This window comes from Maylandia zebra, linkage group LG7 (genome assembly GCF_041146795.1).
Source record: "Maylandia zebra isolate NMK-2024a linkage group LG7, Mzebra_GT3a, whole genome shotgun sequence".
In the NCBI taxonomy this organism is placed as follows: Eukaryota; Metazoa; Chordata; class Actinopteri; order Cichliformes; family Cichlidae; genus Maylandia; species Maylandia zebra.
Genome location: NC_135173.1, coordinates 18303137 through 18328031, shown reverse-complemented (window position 1 = coordinate 18328031; position 24895 = coordinate 18303137). Strand labels below are relative to the sequence as shown.

General features: G+C 40.6%; 3 protein-coding genes and 1 long non-coding RNA gene across 5 annotated transcripts; 3 read left to right on the top strand and 1 right to left on the bottom strand.

The window, feature by feature from the left end:
* Positions 1–82: 82 nt before the first annotated feature.
* LOC143419405 (uncharacterized) lies at positions 83–480 on the bottom strand. Its single transcript, XR_013099362.1, has 2 exons — positions 372–480; positions 83–284 (listed from the first exon to the last, which is right to left on the bottom strand). It is a non-coding gene; the product is annotated as an uncharacterized LOC143419405 (long non-coding RNA).
* A 30-nt stretch (positions 481–510) lies between these two features.
* LOC111500334 (interleukin-17 receptor A) lies at positions 511–4137 on the top strand. Its single transcript, XM_023153537.3, has 6 exons — positions 511–801; positions 904–1061; positions 1144–1218; positions 1317–1386; positions 1518–1613; positions 1698–4137. Exons 1-6 carry the CDS (start codon positions 786–788, stop codon positions 2624–2626), a joined length of 1344 nt encoding a protein of 447 aa, XP_023009305.3. The 5' UTR covers positions 511–785; the 3' UTR covers positions 2627–4137.
* On the top strand, positions 3432–12660 carry zgc:136858 (uncharacterized). 2 transcript variants are annotated; one of them, XM_023153648.3, is made up of 19 exons: positions 3432–3474; positions 5536–5630; positions 5723–5837; positions 5930–6104; positions 6189–6300; positions 6659–6765; positions 6920–7046; positions 7241–7361; positions 7522–7607; positions 7789–7928; positions 8021–8080; positions 8171–8234; positions 8325–8419; positions 8520–8648; positions 11226–11340; positions 11427–11564; positions 11703–11869; positions 11954–12036; positions 12239–12660. In XM_023153648.3, exons 2-19 carry the CDS (start codon positions 5552–5554, stop codon positions 12432–12434), a joined length of 2109 nt encoding a protein of 702 aa, XP_023009416.2. In that variant the 5' UTR covers positions 3432–3474; positions 5536–5551; the 3' UTR covers positions 12435–12660. The 2 variants fall into 2 exon arrangements, with proteins under 2 accessions (XP_023009416.2, XP_004563792.2); XM_004563735.5 differs by lacking the exon at positions 3432–3474 and adding an exon at positions 3792–3903.
* Positions 12661–13507: 847 nt separating this feature from the next.
* Positions 13508–23922, top strand: cnot4a (CCR4-NOT transcription complex, subunit 4a). The gene is made up of 13 exons (XM_004563733.5): positions 13508–13753; positions 15563–15785; positions 15987–16184; positions 16468–16554; positions 16681–16782; positions 17015–17140; positions 17229–17353; positions 17443–17649; positions 17767–17824; positions 17956–18211; positions 18567–19064; positions 19300–19533; positions 21438–23922. Exons 2-13 carry the CDS (start codon positions 15612–15614, stop codon positions 21764–21766), a joined length of 2394 nt encoding a protein of 797 aa, XP_004563790.1. The 5' UTR covers positions 13508–13753; positions 15563–15611; the 3' UTR covers positions 21767–23922.
* The last annotated feature ends 973 nt before the right edge of the window (positions 23923–24895 follow it).

Here is a 24895-nt window from a genome sequence, read left to right as displayed (position 1 = left end):
TAACAGGCTCACTGCTGATTCTGTCACGGGCTGCGACGGCAGACCGTGGAGTTGTAGAGAAAGTAGGGCCCAAACGCGAGACTCAAGTGAAGGACAGTGGATTTATTTATGGCGAGTGGACAGAAACGACAACTATATACAATTCAAGCACTGTGACTCCTGTGGCGATTCCTCCAAGAATCCCACACAGTGCACGTGTCCATAGCAGTGAAAAGGTGACAACTCCAAAAACCCGATTCCACTCTGTGATTTCCCCTCGTGACGACGTTCCTGACTCCCGACTCCTGGTGACACAAAAACACACACAGCTCAGCAGGCAGCCTTTAGTAGCGAAGCCGATCACAACACACTAATCTACGGAGGCACTTAACAGGTTCGCCTTAGTATAATCCCGCGCCGACTGGGGCTCCGCCACCTTCTTAAATAAGGCGCCCCTCATGAAGCCATCAGCTGCAGCTGGTGAGGGCTAATGGGCGGCAGGTGCGGCAGTCCCCAGTGCGGGAACACTTCCGGGTCGCAGTCCCCTCAGCGACCCCAAAACATCCGGGAGCACCCAGGGAGAAAGGACAAAAAGGGAGAGAAAACCACCATAACATATGGAAAAACATATACAAGAAATACATGAGCTCTGGGTCATCAGACCCAGACCATGACAGATTCTTCTGAGTCTGAATCACTTTTGCAGCTGTAATTTTCATGTTTGACTTTAATATGTCCTGGTTCCCTTCTTACATCATCTACTACGATTCCCAGGATGTGATGACAAAACAATCCAACAGGTCCGAATGTGTCTGGAAAACGGTAAATTTCACATTTTTTGCTTCTCTTGAATTTTAAATATTTCAGTATTCCTTTAGACCCAGAACACTGAAACATGTTCTTATTCTTCGTCTTTCATTTCAGGCAGCCTGTGGGATCATAGCATGCGGACTGAAGTGTTGACTAATGGTAACATCAAAATGTTGTCCATTGTTGTAACATTTAAGGCTTCACAGTATTCAGAGAAATACAGAGTTTCCATCCTGAACAGTGGCATCCTTTGCTCAAAGAATGTCTCAAAGGTAGTTCTACTTAAACTCGCCACCTTTTTATATCAGTCATGACGAGTAATCGACTTTCTTTTAATTCCCCGTAAATAACAAGGAAAACGCAACGATTGTGAACGTGACATTTGAGTTTGAGCGGTGGCAACTCAGGCAGTGTGAAGTATCAGTAATGGTGAGTTAACTTAGTGTACCAATCTTAACAGTTAGTGAAATAATTTTCCATATAGAGATAATATGTCAAGAGCTCATTCTACTCTGCTTGTGTTGAAGGTCCAACCATTTTTTAGGCAATGCCAAAATAATTGTTGGAGCCCCAAGAAAACAATTGATTACTGCCAGTGTAAGTGCAATTTTTACCAATCATATTGTAGGTATCAGAAGTCTTACATTAACCTATAGTCATGTTGTAATTCATTTTACGTATGTTTAGTTATATAAAAAGTATGTAAGTATGAGTTTCTTTCTTTTTAGATTATCCAACTAGGACTTATCTTATAAAGGCCGCCGTTGGACTGCTGTTAATTAGTATTTGTCTGGCTTGTTTGCTCTGGAGAGCATCTCATAAAGGTTTGTCTTCTTATAAACATGCACTGTATTAAACAGAAGCTTGAATAGATAAATAGTTAATTAGCGATTTTCTTTATTTCTCAGATCCTTTGGACACATCTTCACCCACTGCCAGAGACCAACCACAAGTTTTGCAAGTCAAAGAGAGAAAGAGCGTCCTCATCATCCACTCCCTCGATCACCCTTTATACAAAAATATTGTTCTCAAGCTTTGTGCCTTCCTGATGAACAAATGTGGTACGGAGGTGGTCCTGGATTTGCTGGATTCCAGTAGACTGGGAGTGCTTGGAAAGATCCAGTGGTTGGACTGGCACAAAGAGCAAATTGAGAAATCCTCTGCTAAGATACTAATCCTGTGCTCACGAGGCGTACAAGCCAAGTGGAGAGCCATGTGTGGTGACAAACAGGTTTTCATGAGAGAAGACGCTTGTTCATCTGTAGGTGACATGCTCACACCGTCCCTCAGCCTCTTGGTTCCTCATTTTATCCGATCTGCATCGTTCAAAAAGTACATTGTGGCTTACTTTGATGGCGTTTCTTCAGAAGAAGACGTTCCTTCGCCTTTCAACATTACAGTACGATACAAGCTGATGAAGCAGTTCGAGGAGGTCTTTTTCAGAATCCTGGACTTAGAAAAACATGAACCAGGCATTGTGAAGCAAGTTGAAGGGCTTTCAGAAGACACTTACCATCTGTGTCCTTCAGGTAGAGCCTTGCATGATGCTATAGAGGCTTTCCGTGCATACCAGATGAAGCATCCACGCTGGTTTGAAGAGGAGCTACTGGAAAGCTCAGAATTGGAGTTTGAGGAGACTTCATATGAAATCTATAAAAACCCTCCCATATACCCCAGCTTTAAAACAGATTATGTTCTTCACCCAGTCCAAGTTATCAGTCATCACGTGCAGACAAAGGACGACTTCACCGCAGATGAAACAAAACTTTATCTGTCAGAAAATCTTCAAATGTTCTCTTCAGTGCACTTCCACCCACTAATTGTTCAGAACTTGTGACCGTCCTTCTATCCATTTTCTTAACCTCGTATCCAACTTAGGGTGGCAGAGGGGCTGGAGCCTATCCCAGCTAACACTGACTGCAAGGCAGGTACATGTGAAATGTAGCTAGTTCTCAGAACTTAAAAAAATTATGGAATCATTGTCGTAGAAAAACTAAGTTAAGTTTAGATGACTAAAGTTGGGCAACTTATTCATTGTGAATACTACTACGTTCCAGTCCATCATGGTGACAACACGGAGAAACTGACAACCACAAACTCTTATATTTACATCTATGACCAAGTTAGTATCACCAGTTAATCCAGCAAGAGTGTATTTAGGCTATAGTACAAAAGAAAAGCACCCAGAGGACACCCACACAGGCACAGGCAGAGCATGCAAGCTTCACACGAAAGGGCCTTCCTACTGAATCTTCATGCTGCGACCTTTGAGTGCTAACCACTGTACCACAATGTAGTTCATTTAACAAGTTAAATAGAATAGCATCAAGACCTTCTCATACTTGTGATAACCATGTCTTTATATGTACACGGGAGAACAGAAACTAAGTAATACATGTATCATTCCACTACAAACCATAAAAACTGTAGTTTTTACTAGGACATTTTTGTACATTTATTTAAAAATATTCTTATTTACTGTGTGTTGTACTATATTGTGCATGATCTGCTTGCTCTTTGTTCTGTGTGGTTTTGCATTGATTTGATTTGCCAGGAGACAGTAACAGAGAAGGTTAAACTATTGAAATGTGCTGTTGATGCTTGTGGGCTGTGTAAACAGTGTTAACAGGGTCAAAGTTCAACCTTGTGGGCAAAGTTTGTAGCATTTTTGTTGCAGTGGAGAAGGTAAGACCCAAACTTTGTTCTATATATTAGACCTTTTTCTCATTTTGAATGTTTTTGATCAAGACAGGTCTATAAATGTATTCAGTTTTAAGTATTGTGTGTTTTTTTCTAACTCTCTCAGCAGTATTTCTTTACTTTCTTTTGGATTAAAGGGAGTCTTTCACATTACTATGCTGGAAGTAATAAATGGCCTTTTTCCTTATTTATTTATGTAGAAAAATACTCACAGTGTGCTAGTGTCAGTGCCCCCCCCCCCCAAAAAAAAAAAAAAAAAAATTGGGTCAGGGTGCTGGGAACTTATCCCAACTTTCTGGTACACAGAGTGTCTCACAATGACTGTGCAGGCATTGTGCCCTGCTTTGGCAGAAAACACACTGTAGGGTAGAATAAATTTGGGAGGCTAAACAGTTTTTCCTTCAAAAACACAAGGTAAAGTTTATTGCTTTTAATTTATAGACAAAAATAGAGTTTGATTTTTTCTGTAGTCCCTTTTTAATGTCACTGTTTGCATTTTGTGTTGAAGAACCATGAAATCTAAATGCTGTGTGTGTAACGCTTGATTCAGCAGCAAGAATGTGTTTTTCTCAACTTTGAAGCAGCTTTCTCTTGTAATCTCTTTCTTGTTTCGATAAGTTGACATTAAATATTTTCAGTATTGTGCAACAGTCTTGCTGACTTTTTTCTGTCAAGAGGATCCCACACTGTTTCAATAATGTTGAGGTCTGAGCTCAGGGGAGTCCAGTCCATGACATATAGTTTTCAGCTGTGTTTTTCTATCCAAGTATGCTTTTACTGCATTGTCAATGTGTTTAATGCTGAGAAATGAAGCCAGTGCCAAACAGACGCTTTCCACTTTCAACTTTGCCAAGATTCCCAACTGGCTTAAATGCAGCTACAAACCATGACAGAGTTTCTATTGTATTCTATAGATGGCTGTAGAAACTCACTGTTGTACCTGTCTCTTAACATACTAATGATGTTTAGAACTAGAAACTGTAGCCATCACTCTATAAGGTTTTTGCCACTTATTTGCAGTCCAAGTTTTTTGTAATTTGGCATACTTCAGCCTTCCTCACTGTTTCCCTGCCTTTAAAACATCAAATGAAGGGCCAGAAGCATCTCTTACTTTATGATGGAGTTTGTCACATGGACGGGTTGACAATCATCGGGGAAGAGAACATACAGGAGAGGGTTCGTCACACATTCTTGGGAACCAGTACATTTGCATAATGACCAGAATCAGAACCACGTATTAACAATGGGAATCAATTTTGGGGGATTTCCTTGCCTGGATGATTGCACACGCATCAAGACCAGTGTTCAGAGTGATGATTGCGGTTGTGTGCTTTACTAACCTGACACTAGAAATCAAAAATCCAGCTACAGATGTCCAAGTTCAGGCCCAAGCTACACAGTTAGACTGGTTGGTAAAATGGTGTTAAAGACTTAACTGAAGTCCAGAAAGAGCAATATGAGATGGATTTCTCCAAGTGCAGGGCGATGTAAAGGGTGATACTGATGGGCTCCTCTACTGACCTGTTTGCATGATATGCAAACTGATGCTGATTTAGTGTGGCAGGGATGGCATGTCAAAGCATTGTGCTATGAAAACTGCTTCATGGCAACATTTTTGGGCAAATATACAACTTTATGCCTGTCAAACTGTTTTCTTTGACATTTATTGTATATTCAACTAAAGAAATTGGTATAATTTATGTGTTTTTGTGATAGTAAAGCACATTGATAGTAACAATGTGCCCAAAGATATAATTTACAATTATTTCTTTGCTAACACTGGTTCAACCCTTGAATTAGGTCCTTTTTTAAATGTTTTTTTTAAATGTTTGACCTTCACAAACTAAAGAGAATCTGGCTTCATACATGTAAAATATTTTTTTAAAAATGATAGGTGGCTAACGACTTTTGTGCAGCTCTGTAGTACAAATGTTATTTTAACTATCTAACTAAAAAGCACCTGCCATCTTGATTCACGTAAGTTGATCAGAAGAACAAGATCACCTGATACAACTTTATTGACACTAAAATCATTCATGCTCTCAGGGTTGACCCACACAAAATGAGGATACTGAGGCAAGTCTCTGCTCTTGTACTAAGAAGAGAAATAACAACATGCCAGAAGACAATGCTCAAAAAGGGTAAATGCACTGTATCACTGATATTAAAAGCTATAATATTAACACAGTTTATAACCAGTTTATGGAAATAATGATGATTACTTCTTCTTTAGATTGCCTCCTCAGAATTCACCCATCTGTGTCACAGGCAATGGCAGAAAACAAACCCGTGGTTGCCCTTGAAAGCACAATTATCACACACGGCATGCCTTACCCACATAACCTGAGGTGCCAAAAATGACCTTCAATTACCAACAAACTTGGGTACCAGAAGGTAATATTTGTTTTAAGATTAAATGATGAGTTGGAGTGTTATACAGGACAGCCAAGGAGGTAGAGGCTATTGTACGAGCTGAAGGAGCCACTCCCGCCACGGTTGGCGTCATCAGTGGGGAAGTCCATGTTGGACTGTCGTCCGAGGAGCTTGACCACCTCGCCCAGAGCAAGATCTCCCAGAAAGTGTCACGGCGTGATCTGTCCTACGTCATTAGCAAAGTGAGTCTTTGACACTTTGATCACACTCTAAATGAAATACTGGCAGAGTGTCATCCACTTATTAGATGTATGTTCTTTTCTCAGGGACTCTCTGGAGGAACAACGGTGTCAGCCACTATGATAGCAGCACACAGAGCTGGGATTCCTGTTTTTGTCACTGGGGGTATTGGAGGAGTTCACAGAGATGGAGAGAACAGTGAGCTGAGTCCCACATTTTTTGAAAATACCTTTTACACATTTTCATATCATTTCACAAAGAGCTGTGCTTGGAGTAAACAAAATATGTTGTCAGGTGGGCAAATTTTACATTTCTGTTAATTTTGCCACAAAGGAAGGAACAAAGATGGTGCTGTGCACACGGTTGGTAAAGAAAAGACACATCTGGTTACAGTTGTTTAAGGTCTTAATGTGGAAGGATGTCCCAACAGTAAGGTCGCTTACTGTCCTGAGATTTTATGTAAACGTGAAGGAGTTTGATAACTTCAAAAGTCTCTTTAACTGTATTTAGGTAAAAGCTTAAAATAGTTTCTCTGATTAGATTAATAATCTCCCAGGTCTGGATATCAGTGCGGATCTCACAGAACTTGGTAGGACTCCCATCGCTGTCATCTCTGCTGGGGTCAAGTCCATTCTGGACATCGGTCGCACACTGGAGTTCCTTGTAAGAAATTTTTACACCCCCCATTCTAGTGTGACAGGCTTAATAAAGTGGTGCATATTTCAGTATGAAGAGCAAATATGTATTAGTAATCAGTGTATTATAATCCTTAACCTGTATGAATTCATCTAAAATGTATATACAATCGATTGTCTAGGAGACACAGGGTGTCTGTGTAGCCACTTATGGACAGTCAAAGAACTTTCCAGCTTTCTTCTCTCCACAAAGTGGATTCAGGTCTGCATGCCACGTCTCCAACCCTGAGGAGGCTGCAAAACTTATTGGTATATCACAATTTTATGCCATAATAAACACTGATAGAGCACTCACAGGTTAAAATTCAGTACTAGTTACTATCTCATTTTACCTCACATTTTAGCAAATAGAATGTTAGACACTCACTGTACAGCAAGTTTGGGTTACTATTTTTTTGTATGATATTTATTTTATTGTTTTGCGGTTTTGTTTGGTCACTCAGCAAGCTCTTTGTCCCTGGGACTCCAAAGTGGCGTCCTGTTAGCTGTGCCCATCCCAGAGGAGCACGCAGCATCTGGACAGCAGATTGAAGATGCTATAAAAGTTGCAGTGGCAGAGGCAAGGTACGGAAAATCTGTTTTCGATTTTCTCTCAGGAGCCAACTTTGGATTTGAAATGTGGCCACTTTACGATACCTGATGCCCCACGTATCCTAAAGTCACTGATTAATATCACTGATATCAGTATTAGCATCATTTTCTGTTCTCGCTTTGAAATCTCAAGGGCTGAAGGTGTGATGGGAAAAGATGTGACGCCATTCATTCTTCAAAAAGTCAGTGCCCTGACTCAAGGGAAGTCCCTTCAGGCCAGTATCCTTTCAAAAGTCTGGCTCATCAAAAAATTATGCAGTAAACATGATTGTATCAAACACTTTGGTGAAAAAAGAGAGAGAGTACGAAGATGATTGACTGGCATGACAATGTTACTGTTGGAGACTTTTGGCCTACAGTGTATGAGAACTAATGTGTCCTTAACGTGTTCTGTTTCAAGACATTGCTCTCATTCATAACAACGCAAAAGTTGGCAGTCAAATAGCCTGTGCTCTGTCAAAGCAGATGAATGACAGAGGATTAAAACGTCAAACTTCTCCAAAAGCGTCAAAATTTCCATCCAATTCAGATTCCAATATTGTGAGTATAAACACATATTTTTTTCAAATTCTAAATTAGTGAAAATCAAACAGTCATACATAACAGTGCATGCAATGACTATTCTGTTGCAGGTTGTGATAGGAGGAATAAATGTTGATTTTATCGCCAAGGGAAAAACAAAAGCACTTAATGTAAGCTTCTTTTACGACATGGAATCAGCCACAATAGTGCAGAGGAGGTGAACCAGACTGAGTTCTGAGAACTCCCGTTATCTCTTTCAGTTTGGACAAACTAACCCAGGAAGTGTCTGTCAATCATTTGGTGGTGTAGGAAGAAACATCGCTGGTTGGTTGTTTTTTTTATCTGATTATATTTTACATCATGAACATAGTTTCGTGAGTTTCGTGAGTAATTTCTCTGAATGTTTCCTTAAAGACTCTCTAAGCAGATTAGGCCAAGAAACCCTGTTCATTTCAGCTACTGGAGCTGATTCAAACAGTGATGCAGTGTTAAACTACTGCAAACATATGGTATGTGAACAATGGTGTTTAGTCAATACCATGCACGGCTAAAATCTTATTTAAAGATGAAAATAATATATTTGTTTTTTCCTTTTCAACTTTTTGTAAGAACACAAGTGGTGTGGCCAGGCTCAAAGAGCACAGCACTGCAACCTACTGTGCTGTCATCACTGAGAGTGGAGAGCTGAGTCTCGGTTTGGGAGACATGGATATTCATCAGCAAATCACAGAGCACTATGTAAGTGACATCAGACACTGTTCATGCTAAGAGACATAAAGCACAAAGGGATGAAAACTGCACATATAGAATCCTCAGTCAAATGTGATAGATCTACTTTAAACAGATGAAGATTTTGCCCCTGAAAGACACTTTAAAAAGCTTTTTTCCACACACGTTATACTTCTTTTTTGAACGCACAAATTAGCACAACACTATGCATTTTATCTACCTCACATCCATTGACTATTTAGAGCCTCCAATTAACTTAACTGTGAGCGGTAGCCAGAGTAACCAGAGTGAGCCCACACAGGGTCAAGGGGAACATGGAAATCCCCCAAAGAAGGGTTGAGCAAGTCAGGAGATTCAAACCCAAACTCTTCTTGCTGTGTGGTGTCAGATTAGGACACTCTTGCAAAAGACATTTTTAATCTCAAGAGTCAAAAGGTTAATAATCCAAATACATTTTCTTATAGATGACTTTGAGTGCCATTGCGCTGTCTTTGTTTCTATTACAATATTGTGAAGCATATTCAAACACAAATTTTGACACCAGTTTTATGTACAGTGGTCCGTCGCTATAACACGGTTCACCTTTTGCGGCCTCGCTGTTTTGCATGCTTTATATATAGATATAGATATATGTAGACCATTGTCAGTCTCCTTGGTGCCGTGTCTCCTGTACAGTACAGAATGCGGTGAGCTTGTCAAATTTACATAAATCTTCAATCGCTAGCAGTGTGACTCTGAAGTGCTGTACTGTATGTTTGTAAGATTTCTCCCCAACAAACACAACAATGTCGACGAAACGTTTGCATTGCCAAAGGCACCTGTGGTAGCACCCAAAAGGCAGAGGAAGATGGTACCGCACAAAAAGTTGGACTTCTGGACATGCTAAAGTAAGGTAGAAGTATAAGGCACACCGGATTACAAGGCGCATTAGGCAAAACAAATTTCACCTATTGCCGGTTATTTTTAGAACGTAACTCCCGCGATAAACGAGAGACCACAGTACACAAATTTTTAAAAAAAATTACATATGATAAAGGATCTAAAGGTAAGGACATTTATTAAGACGAAAACAGAACTGCACTGTGTTTGTGTCTTATTATGGAAGAACTCCACATTCATTTCTTATGTACTTGCTAACATTTGTGGTGGCAGTACTCATAGCTTTCTGGCTTTGTATGTTTTCAGACAAGCTAGCTTCTGACATGATTAAAACATAAATTTTAAGATGACCTACCCAACTAAGAACGTTTTACAGACATGGTACACAAAAACACTTGCAACAGAGGCAAAGTTACCCAAGTATACGGGAACTGTATATACAGGAACTGTATACTTGGCTGAGCACATTACTGCCCTGTAAAACAGGAGAAATAGTGCAGAGGAAACACGCTGCAGTTGGCCTGGTCAGTCTTGCCAGAACTATGTGCACAACTCAGTGCACAACAACTTGCCTACTGGTGTTGGCCAGAGGGGCCGATGGCGCGATATGGCAGCCTCGCTTCTGTCAGTCTGCCCCAGGGCAGCTGTGGCTACAACCGTAGCTTGCCTCCACCAGTGTGTGAATGTGAGAGTGAATGAATAGTGGCATTGTAAAGCGCTTTGGGTGCCTTGAAAAGCGCTATATAAATCCAATCCATTATTATTATTATTATTCAGTCCTAAGGTACTCTACTGCCATCTACTGTCCAAAGTGATATGCATGCATTTGCAATACAAAACTTGGAGGACTTCTTGAACCTTATCATACCAGTAAACAAAGTGAAGCATCCATGATTGCCTACATATTTAACAAGACTTGATTCACAATTTTGACCACATATTTGTGTGGGTCACAAAGGCTATAGTAACACAAATAATCTGTGGTTACAGCCAATGTATGCAGAAGAGCATCTCTGAATAGTATGGAGCAGCAGATGACCACACCAGGCTCCAGTCCTATCAGCTAAGAACAGGAAACTGAAGCTAACGTTTGCACAGGCTCACTTAAATTGGACAGCAGGAGATTGGAAAAACATTGCTTGGTCTGATAAGTCTTGATTTCTGGTGGTGATTTGGGGCCAGCATTTGAAATAAGCAACATCAAACCACTGAATGATCATGCCTTGTATCAATGGCTCAGGCTGCTAAGATATTTTCTCAGCTTCTTCCAGCAGGTCGCCACGCCGTGTCACAAAGCTCAAATGATCTCAAACTGGTTTCTTGAACATGACAGTGAATTCACTCTACTCAAATGACCTCCACAGTCACCAGTTCTCAGTCCAATAGAGCACCTTTGTGATGTGGAGAAGCAAAAGCTCCTCATCAGCTGTTGAATTTACGAATTAAGGCAGTTCTGAAGGCAGATGGGCCCAACCCCGTAGCAAGATGTACCTAATAAAATGCTTGGTTGGTGTATTTGGGTTTTGTACAGTTTTGGACAGTTATATTTTCTCAATTTGCTGACTGATTTATTAAATTTATGAAATGATTGATTTACATTTTGCCATTGTTTTCCCTGAGCCCCTGTGAAGAACCTCTGGTTTTACAAAATGCTAAATACGCTGTACTTACCATTTCAATATTCTGTCACTGAATATTTTTTTGTAGGTGTCACAATTCAAGACGCAACTTTCATCAGCCACACTCGTGTGTCTGGATGGTAACATTCCCACCTCAACCATCAACTATGTTTGTTGTTTTGCTGAAAAGCGCAACATAAATGGTAACCAATGGAAAGACATGATTCTAAAAAATCTCAAAAATGTGCTTTTATTGATTGTAACACTAAGATTTCCATATGTATCGCAGTTTGGTATGAACCGACCGACTCAGAAAAGGCTTGTAAGCCTTTCCTTTCAAATGCCTGGAAGTCTTTGTCCTATTCATCTCCAAACCTGGCAGAGCTGTGCACCATGAATAAAACACTGGGTGTCAAAACACCTGAAGGTAAACTATGTTACTCCTCTTTTATCAGCGAAAGCCATCAAAAAACAAATTCACACCCTCTGCTATTGATGTTAGAGCTCTTGTCAAAAATGCAAATACTCTGACGGAAGCTGAGGATGTGGTTTTGTATTGCGGCAGTGATGCCGAGCACACTCGACGAGACGCTCAGTGTTGCTGTGGCTCTCTCGCGCCCTCTTCTGGAACATCTTCACTGCCTGGTGGTGACTCTAGGGGCTAATGGCGTGTTGCTGTGTGGAGAGTATGATGAAGGCACAGTCAACTTGCAGCCAAGAAAACAGAAGAGGGTAAGGATGGTCTTCATGCCAGCCTGTAACGATTTGCTCTGACAGTAGTGGTAAAAATGGCTTTTTTCCTGCTTCTGTTTGCAGAAGAGGCAGCTTTGTGGTCTCCACTACCCAGCACTTGCTGTGACCCCAGAGGAGATAATGAATGTGTCGGGAGCTGGAGATAGGTGCTAAAAATTTGCTTGACCTACTTCATCCATCTTGTTCTTATTTGACTTTCATTTCCTTTGTTTCTTCTGCTGCAGTTTTATCCACTTTTCAATTTCTATGACCTCTTTCTCTCCCCATCTCACTGGCATTCTTTCACTGAGTCACAAAATGATGGTGAAACACTCAAACAAAAGACTCTCATCTCCCCTTTGTTTCCAGTCTTGCAGGTGCCTTAATGGCAGGGATTGTCCTGGGGAAAGACACAGACAGCTGTGTTCGGATGGGACTCTTGGCTGCAAGGACATCTCTGGCATCCCCGCACCCCATCGCTCCAATGCTCACTTTAGATGCTGTAAACCCCAACAAAGTCCACACTCAGACCTGGCCCAAACCAAGCCTTGTGTGGATTGATTAAAAAATAATAAAAAATTGTGTTAGCTTTGTAATATTCTTATGGAAACTGTGTGTATTGTGACCGAGGAAACTATAAAGAACAAAAGAAAAAATATTGAATTCTAATTTTCCTTGATTATTAATGTTCTGTAATAATTGTATCTTGCAAAATATGTCAAGCAGCTTTGTTAATTTTATACAGCCATATGATAACCAAGTTCAATAAACAGATTATAAAAAATTATGAATTCAAGGGCATTCTGGTGCTTTGATTTCTAAAGAATGAGACAGTCAATGGCTTGCAGTTGAATAATTACTATGATGATTTTGTGAAAGGCACTAAATACAAAAGAATCTATAAAAACATTACATTAAGGACAGACGGAAAGCAAGTTATTATGAACCAGTGTTTTTGTATAAATATTTTCTATTTATGTTTTAATTATGCTTACACAATAACATATAAAAACAAGATTCTATAATATTGGATGGGTAAGATATTCCTTTATATTTTTGTGTCACCGCAACTATATATTGAATAAAATCTGTTAAAAAAAAAAAAAGCTTAAATAATCAGAATCAGAATCTTTAATGACATTGTAGGAGTGAAACAAACATTGAACAACGAAATTGAGTGTCAATTATCTCAGTGCAAAAGAAGACATAGATAGATAGATAGATAGATAGATAGATAGATAGATAGATAGATAGATAGATAGATAGATAGATAGATAGATAGATAGATAGATAGATAGATAGATAGATAGATAGATAGATAGATAGATAGATAGATAGATAGATGAAAAGTACACATAAGGAGCTAAAGATAAAATAGTGTAGAAAATAAAATAATGGCGAAAAATAACACAAAATCTAAATGTAGTGCAAAGGAATGATATGTAAAAAGTTGAATATAACTAACATAGTAATTTTGAATTTAGAAAATAATGGCGAACAAAATTTCTTCGTAAGTGCGTTGCAGTGGGAACTACATTCCTCTTGAACGTAATGGAACGATGGGAAAATGTAAAAACTACATCTCCCTGAAAGCATCAGCCCATCTGCGCAGACTCAGTGGCACTGAATACTTGCCCCACTCCCTCCTCCCAACTATAATGCTAGCTAAGATGGTGGTTTGAGCGTAAATTGTCTCCACAATACCAAGAAAAGAAAGGGGCAAAACATCTTTATAGCCTTTTAATTACAACAGAACAACACAACTACTGGTATCTTACGTAACCCTCTATAGATATTTTGACATTTCAGATACATTGGCTCGCAGTCCCCGCCCAATTTAGTGTGACTCCCTTGGAGAGGAATCCTAAGCTAAATACGGACAGGGTAAGTAACGCTAACCAAGCTGCTAGCTGAGCTAGCCAGCTTCCATTCTGCCTCAATAAATGAAGGGCAATTATGTCTGTTGCGATTTTACTGACTGACTGTAAAGTTTTCTCACTCTTCATGAATTTCTGCCCAGCTAATCTTAATGTCGCTTGAACAATGACAGTTGTTTATAGTGCCAACAACTTGTTCCCTGTTCAGTGTTAGCTTATGTAAGGCCTCGTCGTCAGCTCAACTCCAAACCCTCGTACACTCTGATAATGTAGCCGGCTAACTACGGGTTAGCTTAAGCAAGCTGTCACTTTTTATATAGGGGGGCACCATAACGTTATGTCATACGTTTTTTTTAAACTACGAACGTCAATATTGGGGAACGTCTCATGTCCACATGCATTATATTTGTGATTAACATCGCAGTTGTCACGGAATACTTGGTCTCAATCAGACCGGCGTCTTTTGCCAGGTCGCGGCTAATGTTAGCTTAGCCCGTGGTTAGTCAAATAACATCTGTCATAACGTACGATCCAGGAGACTAAGCAGCTAAAGTTACCAGCTTGGCCAACACGATTTGTTCACGACTTTAGTGGGGATGTCTGCGAGTGAAAATGCTAAACGGCGATAGCCGTGTACGTGTAGGGTTATTTGCGAAAATGCTGCCCGGCATTGGATGTCTATAGTCTTTTAGGTTTTTATCGAGCTCTCGATGGGCTCGTCTGCTGGCAGCGGTGTTGTCACGTAGAAAACAGGCTGGTGTTTAAATGCCAACAACAGGCGATTCATTCCTAAATAAACCTATTTTATTGTATTTGTCTTTAACGTCGACCATGACGTGTCAGCCCAAGAAAGATACCACAACATCCGCATTATCACTTTGCGACCATTAGTTCTGTTTTTTTAAGGATTGGGTTGGTACGTACACCCATTTGGCTTATTTTAGACCTAGCTAGAAAAACCAGTGCCGCCCAATGAAAAGACCTCAACAGAATGCAACAAATCTTCCATCTGTGGAGGCCAGAATGACCCGTTATTATTCAAGCCTTTTCGTGGTCATCTGTAGAGGTGTTACCGATGAGTGTTTCTCTTTGCGCGATGTAGCACACTCAGATATATTTAACTGTTATTGAGGACTAACGAAAACGGTCGGATATATTAATTTAGGACCGTTTGAAATAGTATTGAGACACAAATGTGTCAATTGTTGACACCTTTTTCTTAATCTTTGATGTATCACTTAAATATTACAGCTCTGTGTGTAGCACAATGATTTTCAGCTGTATTACTCGGGAAGCACTGAAATCCTGAGCTGATACAATGTTTGAAATAACAGTTTGGCCTATAGCTGATGCCGATAGGGGTGGGTGTGTTGTTGTTTTCATTTATACCTCCCCCCCTTTTTTGTCTTTTTTTCTTTCTTTTTTTTACAAAAGAAGCAAAAAATCTTGACCAGATTGTTTTAAAAATCTCCAGGTAATCAACTAGGCTGATACTGATGTTTAGCTATTATAGTGGTGCTTCTCTACTTTGTGCTGTCATTTGATTAAAAAACGTTGTTTTAAAATGCTGGGTGATCTTAAGTAACTGTTTTGGCATTCAAAAAATTGCATTTAAAAATGCAATTAAAAGTATTTTGGCGTGTTCACTGATATATTGTCACGTTGGAATGTCAATTGAAACAGCTATACCTTTCTGCTGTTAAGCATCTGCACTGACAACAAGTTCAGTCATTCTAAATAAATTGTAAATATATTGCTTGCTATATTTAGTCAGTTCTGAGTGGAGCTCTTATACTCTTCATTTATGTTTTGGTAGCCCTGTGCTCTGTGATCCGCTTCAGTACTCAGCCTTGCTGCGCCATAGGATGTCCCACAGCCCTGAAATGAAGGACGACCCCATGGAGTGCCCACTGTGCATGGAGCCGCTGGAGATTGATGACGTCAACTTCTTCCCCTGCACCTGTGGCTACCAGATCTGCCGCTTCTGTTGGCACCGCATCCGTACAGATGAGAACGGCCTCTGCCCCGCATGCAGAAAGGTGAAATGGATGTAGATGCCATTAAGCTCATTAAACAGGAGGATGATTTGTCTGGCTCAGCAGTCTTGTTGGAGGAGACATCATGTAATTAGAATTACACAGGTGTAGCTTGTGTGTAACCATGCCTTAAATTAGTAATTTTTTTTCCTTTGAATGGGAGATATTTCTGTTTGTAACGCAGTTCTTTGTGTTTTTGTGTAGCCTTATCCAGAGGACCCTGCTGTGTACAAGCCTCTGTCACAGGAGGAGATCCAAAGGATAAAGAATGAAAAGAAGCAGAAACAGAATGAGAAGAAGCAAAAGGTGACAGAAAACCGCAAGCATCTGGCCAGTGTCAGAGTGGTCCAGAGAAATCTGGTGTTTGTGGTGGGGCTCTCGCAGCGACTCGCTGACCCAGAGGTGAGTGTAATGCTGACATTACACTTCAGCTACCTGTGACAGGAGCGTTGAAACTTATGGTATTCAGTTTGATGCAGCTAAGGAAGTGGCTGTGTCACTGTAGATTTGGGCTTGACAGATGCAGTGAAGTTTAAATGTACTTTGTTGGAGAATGATCTTTATGTATATTTAAATGTTTTTACCTGCAGCTTCCTCGTGATTTGTGATTCTGTTGAATATTCAGTTTGAAAGAGCTCAGTATCTCCAGCACTTTGTCACAAGTGTTGCTGTGTTTTACCCACAGGTCCTAAAACGGCCGGAGTATTTTGGGAGGTTTGGGAAAATCCATAAAGTGGTCATCAACAATAGCACATCTTACGCAGGTTCACAGGTGAGGAGGGTGGATTAGGTTAAAACGGCAATTTAATAATGAAAATCCTCTTTCATAGCTACAGTGAGCTCATAAAAGTATGCAACCGCATCAATGGCATGTTTATTTACCTGTTTTGTTTTTTAGGGGCCTAGTGCCAGCGCTTATGTTACTTACATCCGCTCTGAAGATGCTCTAAGAGCAATACAGTGTGTGAACAATGTGGTTGTTGATGGCAGAACACTCAAGGTGAGAAGTTGACCCAAAAATCTTTGTTAATTTTTAGTGATTTTAGTAGTCTTTTAAAGTGCACAAAAATTAGTCATTTTATTCTTCATTTTCTTTTCTGCTTCTAGCTATTTAACACAAACGTCATTGTAAACAATGTAGATTACACAGAGAAGATAAAGAATTCTTTGAAAAGAATTAGTATGAATTTCTATGTAAAATTTTCTTCTTCTTCTATTTCTTTCTTTTGCAGGCTTCTTTAGGCACAACAAAATACTGCAGTTACTTCCTCAAAAGTATGCAGTGTCCCAAACCTGATTGTATGTACCTACATGAGTTGGGGGATGAAGCAGCTAGCTTTACTAAAGAGGAGATGCAGGTACACTTTTTTTTTTTTCCTCTTCCCACAATGAGAGTCAGTTGTGGTTTAAAGCACCTTTTTGACCCATGTTATGTTGTTTCTTCAGGCAGGAAAACATCAAGAGTATGAGCAAAAACTCCTCCAAGACCTCTATAAAATTAACCCTAGCTTTCTACAACCTCCAGCTTGTGGAACAGAAAAGTCAAAGAGTAAATCCAACTCCACACAGAGGTTGGTTTTTATTAATATTTAGATTTGTTGTATTTTTATTATTTACTCACAGTGCAGCGGAGGCTAATTTCTGTCCTGCTTTGTAACAGAACCAACAGTAGCAATGGTAAAGATGGGTGGCCGACGCTGTCAGGGCATAACAAACTGTCCAACGGGCTTTCAGAAGACCGCAAGTCCCCTCCACTGCTAGACTATCTAGACCAAGAAGCTATTACTTCAGATGGGCTAGAAACAGAGCTAGGTCCAGGCCAGCGTACTGCCTTGTCCCCCTTTTCCTCTAACTGTGACAGTAACAGGTACATGGATTTTTCCTCCGGAAAAGGACTTGCATGTTATTGAATAAAGCAATTGTGTATTTATTTTGCAATGACCTTTTTTTTTTTTCTGTCTATATATAAATTTTCTACCTGCAGTCCCAGTGACAAACCTCCAGAGTCTATCGGCATGGTAAATGGCGAGACTTTACAACAGGTAATATAGCATTAACCAACCTCTGTGGTTCTTTTGTTTGAATATAAATCTGAGTATGAATCAGCAGTAATAAGGACAACTTCACAAACATTTTCTTCTTTCTTGGTTTTTTTTTTTCTTTTTTAATAAAGATACCCACAAGTGACTCGCCCTCCCCTCCCCCGGGTTTAACTAAGCCCAGCCTGGTAGTGCCCATCAGCATGTCAGACATCACAGCCCGTTCGCCCTTTGAGGGTGCTGCAGCTGAGTCCCAGTCACTCTTTTCAGACAACAGTAACTTCAGACATCCAAACCCCCTCCCTGCTGGTCTGCCACCCTTCCCCAGCTCCCCTCGCGGCAGTTCCGACTGGCCTATGACCCCTGAACCACAGAGCCTCTTCACATCAGGTAGAATAACACCATGTTTAATCTAGCTGTCAAACATTTAGATTACTTCTATCTGCTGTATTCTAAATTTTCTGTTGAAAAATGTTCCGTTTTCTAAACATTGAGCCAATATAACTAATGCCAGTAATGTAAATGATAAGCAGAAAATGCTTAGGCACAAGTTGCACTTAAGTTTTAATGTATCTAATACCTATTCAAGCTCAAACGTATAAGACTATAATAAAAAGGGGAAGTTTGTTTAATTTGCATGTAAGGAAATTTCAAAACTATTGCAGGTGTAATCTTTATCATCTAAGTTTATCAGGTAGTCGAAGTTTTGTGTCTCCTATAACCTCTGTGTTTTCTCTCCCTTCAGACACAATACCAGTGTCGTCCTCCACAGACTGGCAGGCGGCCTTTGGCTTTGGCTCATCCAGCAAACAGCAGGATGACGACCTGGGCTTTGATCCTTTCGATGTGACTCGCAAGGCTTTGGCCGACCTGATAGAGAAGGAGTTGTCAGTACAGGATCAGAGCCCTTCATCCCCAGGGCCCCTCACCCAGGGGAGCAACCATGGACCCAGCCTGCCACCCTCCAACCCTAACCCCAGCGCTTCCCATCACTTCCCCAGTGGCCTCCCACGTGTCCCACAGCACCACAGAACCATCTACAGCTCCTTCAGTTTCCCCAGCACTCACAACAGCCAGGCCAGTCAGCAGCAGCCAGCTGCCAGACACCCCTGGTTGGGCGTGCCCACACGGAATAACCTCACACACTTGAACCATTCAGCCAGTGCTGCCTCACACAGTAATTTTCTGGACCTGAATCTGCCGCCTCAGCACAACACAGGGCTGGGAGGGATCCCCATCTCAGGTACCAGACCCGTGGGTCACTTTGGCACCTTTCTGTGTCACATTGCAGTAGTGCATGTTAAAACAGACAATCAACAAGCTATTTAATTTCACAGCACATGTGTGCCGCGGCATGGCATTATGATACTTGTTTTGATTAGCATGTATTGATTTTTTTTTTGCTGGCAGATGCAGTTTTGTACTTAAACACAAAAACACCTGAGGAGCTGACATGTCTGTTTACTTCTCTCTTGTAGAAAACAGCAGCTCTATAGACGGCTTAAATGTGAAAGAGTGGCAGGATGGTCTCAGGGCTCTTCTGCCCAACATTAATATCAACTTTGGGGGCCTCCCAAATTCCTCGTCCTCTTCCTCCTCCTCATCCTCCAACAGTGTTAACCACATTGGTGGGCCAGCTGGACCTGCAGGCATGTCGCACAGCCTGAGCTGGGACGGCACAGGCAGTTGGATGGACCCCGCTATTATTACAGGTTGGCAATTAGTTCACAGCAACATTTCACATCTTTTATGAAGCAAAAATCCAAAATAACTGGTTTGGGCTTTTGTTTGTTTGAAATTATTGTTTAGTCCTAAAAGATTGGTCTGTAAAAACATCAGCACTATTAGTGAAATTACTTGATATTTAATATTTAACATGATAAAGGCTGACACGTTTAACCCTTTAAGACCTACCATAGAACCAAGTCCGCCAGAGCTTATATTATATTTTTACATGCTGTGGAGCCATTTTTGGGAGCATTTCAAGTTGCTATACATCAATACAACCATTATAGCCCAGATTTTAATAATATGTATTCATTAAGTGCATAGTAATTACATAAATTGCAAAAAAGTGCAATAAACTACAAAAAAATTGAAAATCGTTTTTGATTTTTTAACATATATTTGTAGTTAGAGAAATTTATGAGGCTTATCCCTCAAAACTGTAAATACAAAAAAGTTGCACAAAATAGTTTTCCACCACAGGAAATTTATTTTGAGTGTCTTCATAGTTTTATTTTTGAAATACACCAATTTTTATACACTGCAGGAAAAACGAAAATAAATATTATACTGCAAATTTGCAAAAAAGCAGCATATGCATCAAAATAAACTATTTCCAGCAGTGCAATATGAGTCCTAAGCATCCCAGAAACGACACAGAAAGTCATAAAGTCAAAGATAACTTTTAAAAAGAGCAGTATAGGCCCTGAGGCCCTGATCGCAAAAAAGACTACATTTCCGCGAAAATGACGTCACTTCCGGTTTCGGCCAGGTAATGGCGGAAATGCAAAAGTTCGCGCTGACGTCTATTCCAACGTAGGAAGTGTTATGGACAGCTGATCAGATCGGTAAAGCGTGTTTCTGGAATATTATGTTTTTGTTCCTGCAAGCGCTTTTTATGCAGTTTTTGCAAAGCTATATGTGGAAGGAAACCGTGACCTAGGACAAGCTGATGGCATCAGATGTAAGTACAACTCCTCCGGTTTCATATGCAAAAAAAATTTTTGCGCTAGCTTACGTGGTTGCAGTGCTACTGGGATTTAAAAATAGTTACGCATAACAGAGCGTTCCCGCTCCGATCGGCTCTAAAGGGTTAAGCAAGTTTAAAACTGGGTATATACAAATCATGGATGAGTTATTAGATTCTTTTTTTGTTTTGTCTTTTGTGGTAATGGAAATCAAGTTATTATCTTTCGCCAAGTCATAATTGTAAGCAGTCATTTTCCATCTGGTCTGGTAGTGAGGATGAGTAGTTTGGTATGACGTCTGATTTGAATGTCAAACATATCCTGGGAAATTCCATCAGCGTATTTAGCAGAATAATAGCAAGGAAAGAGCACCATAAATATTTTACAGGCATCAAAATGCTTCCTCCTTTTTTAACTATCATAGAAGTGGGTAAAAACAACTGGCACAATGTGGTCATTTATGACATTTTTGAGCAGAGGGAGGAGCGCGAGCGACAAGCTCACACAAGACTAACCCTGGAGTTCTGAAATTTTTACAGCTTTGGATGACAAAATGAAGAAAGTATGAAGAGTTTCATTTTTTTAGCATAAAGCGTAAATGTGTGCCAGCTATTATGACTGATAACAGAAAAGACAAAAAACATTTTAAAGTGTTTTTTAAACTGATTTAGTGTCTTAACTACATGATTAAGAAAAGCCTTTCAAATGAAGTTGCATAACTTTTCCATTTTGATGTGTCATATAAGCAATATATTGTTATATCGAATAGAAATGATGAGTAAAGTCACCAATGACAGCACTACTCTAAATGTTTCAACAAAGCAGCTGATCACAAAAATCATTGTCTTTATGTCAGATTTGTGTTGTGGTGTTTTTTTTGCCATCACTCATCTCTTGTCCTCCCTCTCCATAACTCCCTGCAGGCATCCCAGCCTCAGCCGGCAACAGTTTAGACTGCCTCCAGGACGATAACCCACCACACTGGCTTAAATCCCTGCAGGCGCTCACAGAGATGGACGGCCCTGCCAGCTCAGCGATGCCCACTCCCCAGCCCCTCCACAGCAGCCTCCTCGATGCCCACATCCCTCTTCACCACAGAGCCGCCGCCGGCTGGGCTCCCTACCTTCCCCCTCCCACAGCCAATCCCGCCAGTCAGTTCCACTCCCCTCCCCCAGGCTTCCAGACCGCCTTCAGACCCCCAGGACAGCCCTCCACAGAGCTGCTACAGAGTGCTGCTGTGGACCGCCACTGAACATAGACTACAGCAGACACCCATCCATTGCCCCACTACCACTTTATACCCACTCATCTTGTACCCTCCCCCCTCCCCCTCCCAATGCAATACACACCAATCTGCAGAGTATGAAAAATTAACGAAGTAACAAACATGCTTTCATCTTTTTTCTCTTCATCCTTCCTTTTTGTCCACTCTGAAGGCATTTTATTTTGTTTTGTTTGTGGCACACAAGTTATCAGTACCTTTTTGTCTGCTGCATTCACCACTCCTTAGACCTAGTTCTGGGTGTAACATGGGATTCATTATGTAGCTTACTGTTAACGGAGAGCACAAGAATCAATATAGGATCGAGCACCCAGTGGTGACATGAGAGTTAACTCCACAAACTGGCAAATAAACAAATTAGCTGATGTGAGGTCTTTTTATTTTAAAAGTAACTAATAATTAAGCATGAACAGCATTTGTGTTTTTGAAAGTTGAAGTCTTGATTAGTTTTCGAGGAATGAACCAAGCTGTGAATCTGCTCTTTGAAGCTTTGCCCCAAAGACCCTCATCCTCCCCAGTTTAACAGGAGTCTGTGAAACGGTTAATTCTTACAGTTGTGTCGAGAATAAGGAGAGATGATAGAGGGAAGCCCTTTTCAGACATGGGATTCGTGACATCACCTCGTTCAAAGGGAGTTGTCATTCTGTCTTGAGTCACCTTTATATTTATGTTTATTCAGATAAATAAGGGAAGGGAGACAAAAAAAAGAAAAGACTTGCTGCTTTGCTTCTCCTACCGTACCCTGCTTCTTACACACAGGCATCGAGACAGATCTGTCTTTGGAAATAGGCAAATCACATCAAAGAAGATTGTAGTAATCACATTGTGAATGAGAAAAGGAGTCGATTAGATAAATTATCATTGTGTACATGTAATTGCTGTTTAGAGCCGCCTCCTAGTGAATCATCATCGTGTGCGTGCCTATCCACCAACATGCCTGTTTGCAATCAAACTTCAAATTGATTTGTAAATGCCGTCAGGTCCAGCCGTACAAGACGGTGATTGAAATACAGAAAAAGTGACCATCTAGACGTTTAGCTGATGTGTAAGATTAACAAAAAGAAGCGCATGTCTGAAGGGGGCTGGAGAGAAGAGGGGTTGGTCTTAGCTTTTTGTTGAGTGGGTTCAAAAATGAATAAATAAAACGAAACCTCAAAAACAAAAAAAGAAGCTAAGAATTGGTTAGTAAAGGTCAAAATGCAGATGAGACGGGGAAGTTGAGGGCACAGGCTATGCATGGGCTCCCTGTTAGGTAAGGACACAAATGGCCTGCTTTGAGAGGCCACTTGGCTCACATTCTCTTTAGTCGAGGGGAACTCCCATTGGCCCCGTCCTGCTGGAGGGAAAATTTTGCTGAACCTCTGTATCAGAGGATAGAGCATCGCCTAACCGCAGGGAGCCAGGGCTTTGGGAGATCGTGGCACACATCCTGAGCACTAGGGTTAGACTCACAGTGCCACTGTGTGGTACCTACAATAGCTAGCCCTAACATGGACAGCCACCACTTAGTAAGGACAATGACTAGATGGATGAGGATATGTCGAATACTAACGAGGGTAATAAAGGGGTTAACAGGTCCCTTTGTTTGACCCACGAGGGCTTAAACGAGGCCTTAAAATGGACAGATGAGAGAGAGTGAGAGAGAAGCTTGAGCGATAGGAAGGAGAGCATCAGGACTGCTGAAAAATATGCAATATTGTACATGACTTTGACAACTGTATCTGATCATGTGTCACAAAGGAAGGTGCCGCAAGACAATACCAAGTACTGTAGTAGTGATTTAAGGAGCCTTTAGGATTTGAAATCAACCTCTCTGACCACCACCTTTTTTTCTTTTTGAAGTCTTAATTCTGATCTGTGTTCGCTCTCTCTACCGCTCTCTTCTCTCTCAATCTTGCTCTGTCTCTCTGATCCCCATCCTCCCCCCCTGCTGTTCTCTATTTAACAGTATTCACAAAATGAACAAAGTCATCCAGGAGAAACCAACACAGAGTCATACAATGGGTTTTAACATGATGTTGCAAGGAAAAAAATAAACAAAACGACAAATTTGAGGCGCTTAAAGGAAGTGAACTGTCCTCTGCAGGTCTGGAAAAATGAACCTTAAATAAAACTAAAAACTCTGAGCTGGTGTTTGTCTGCTGTTGTCTTCTCATCACTGCCTTTCTGCAGAAAATACAAATCCCAGGAAGCTCACTTTTAAGTTGCTCCTCTATTATTCCAAATCCTTCCACTGGGGGGCAGATCACTTTTTGTCAGCTAGGAAGCTCTGCAGTCAAACTTCAGCTGAGCACACAAGGTGACACAGAACGACACAGACTACAGTTTTTCAAATACACTGCATTTTCACCACTAAGCGTTTTCAGTGATTGGATATAGGCAGAGTACTGATGGGCATGATCCTTGGTCAGATTTCTTTGAATGCAACATCTTTTCATTGCAGCATTGCTGCCAGGAGCAGAGCATGTGTGCGTATCACTGTCCTTTAGTTTGCAGCTCTGCACTCTCCCCAGCCAATGCAGCAGTAGATACCTGCTGCAGCGAGGTCTCTTCTTTTTTTTTTTTTGTCCTGCAGGACTTCTGACAGACACGGGGAGGAGCACAGTTATTACTCTTTACAGTGTCTCCACTATTTCTGCAGTCAGTTAACTGAATCTGATGCCTCCAATATGCTGTTTAACTCTGAATATTGTTTCTATGGGAGATTAATTACACATACATGATCTGAAGGTCCCAATTAGAACCAGAAGTAAACGTTTTTATTTGGCAGTTTAAGGTGTTAAAATTACTTATAACTGTCATAGTTTAAAGTCTTTCAAGCTCACTATCCTTCTGTAGCATGTACAATAACATTTCAAGTTCAACAATATCATATCAATATCACAATATCATTTTCAAGTTGTTTATGAAGACTGTCCAGATTCAAATGCAATAGTAGGTATGAGAATGCTTTAATAATAAATAAAAATAATGATGTGAAAATATTAAATCCTTAATATCCAGAAATAAGCATCATAATAATGAAAACTAAAGCAGAAGCAAATCACACTGAAGAATCAGAACAAGCAGCACTTGAAACTGTTTTTTCTTGGCGTATTT

Excerpts from the sequence above, each read along its gene's own strand:
- LOC111500334 (XM_023153537.3), top strand. Across the intron at positions 1,219-1,316 it reads AGTGTGAAGTATCAGTAATG|GTCCAACCATTTTTTAGGCA; the intron begins GTGAGTTAACTT and ends CTTGTGTTGAAG. Across the intron at positions 1,387-1,517 it reads AACAATTGATTACTGCCAGT|ATTATCCAACTAGGACTTAT; the intron begins GTAAGTGCAATT and ends CTTTCTTTTTAG.
- zgc:136858 (XM_023153648.3), top strand. The coding sequence starts at position 5,552 with ATGAGGATACTGAGGCAAGTCTCTGCTCTTGTACTAAGAAGAGAAATA. Across the intron at positions 6,105-6,188 it reads TGTCCTACGTCATTAGCAAA|GGACTCTCTGGAGGAACAAC; the intron begins GTGAGTCTTTGA and ends TTCTTTTCTCAG. Across the intron at positions 11,870-11,953 it reads AGCCAAGAAAACAGAAGAGG|AAGAGGCAGCTTTGTGGTCT; the intron begins GTAAGGATGGTC and ends TTCTGTTTGCAG.
- cnot4a (XM_004563733.5), top strand. The coding sequence starts at position 15,612 with ATGTCCCACAGCCCTGAAATGAAGGACGACCCCATGGAGTGCCCACTG. Across the intron at positions 16,555-16,680 it reads CATCTTACGCAGGTTCACAG|GGGCCTAGTGCCAGCGCTTA; the intron begins GTGAGGAGGGTG and ends TTTGTTTTTTAG. Across the intron at positions 18,212-18,566 it reads ACAGAGCCTCTTCACATCAG|ACACAATACCAGTGTCGTCC; the intron begins GTAGAATAACAC and ends CTCTCCCTTCAG.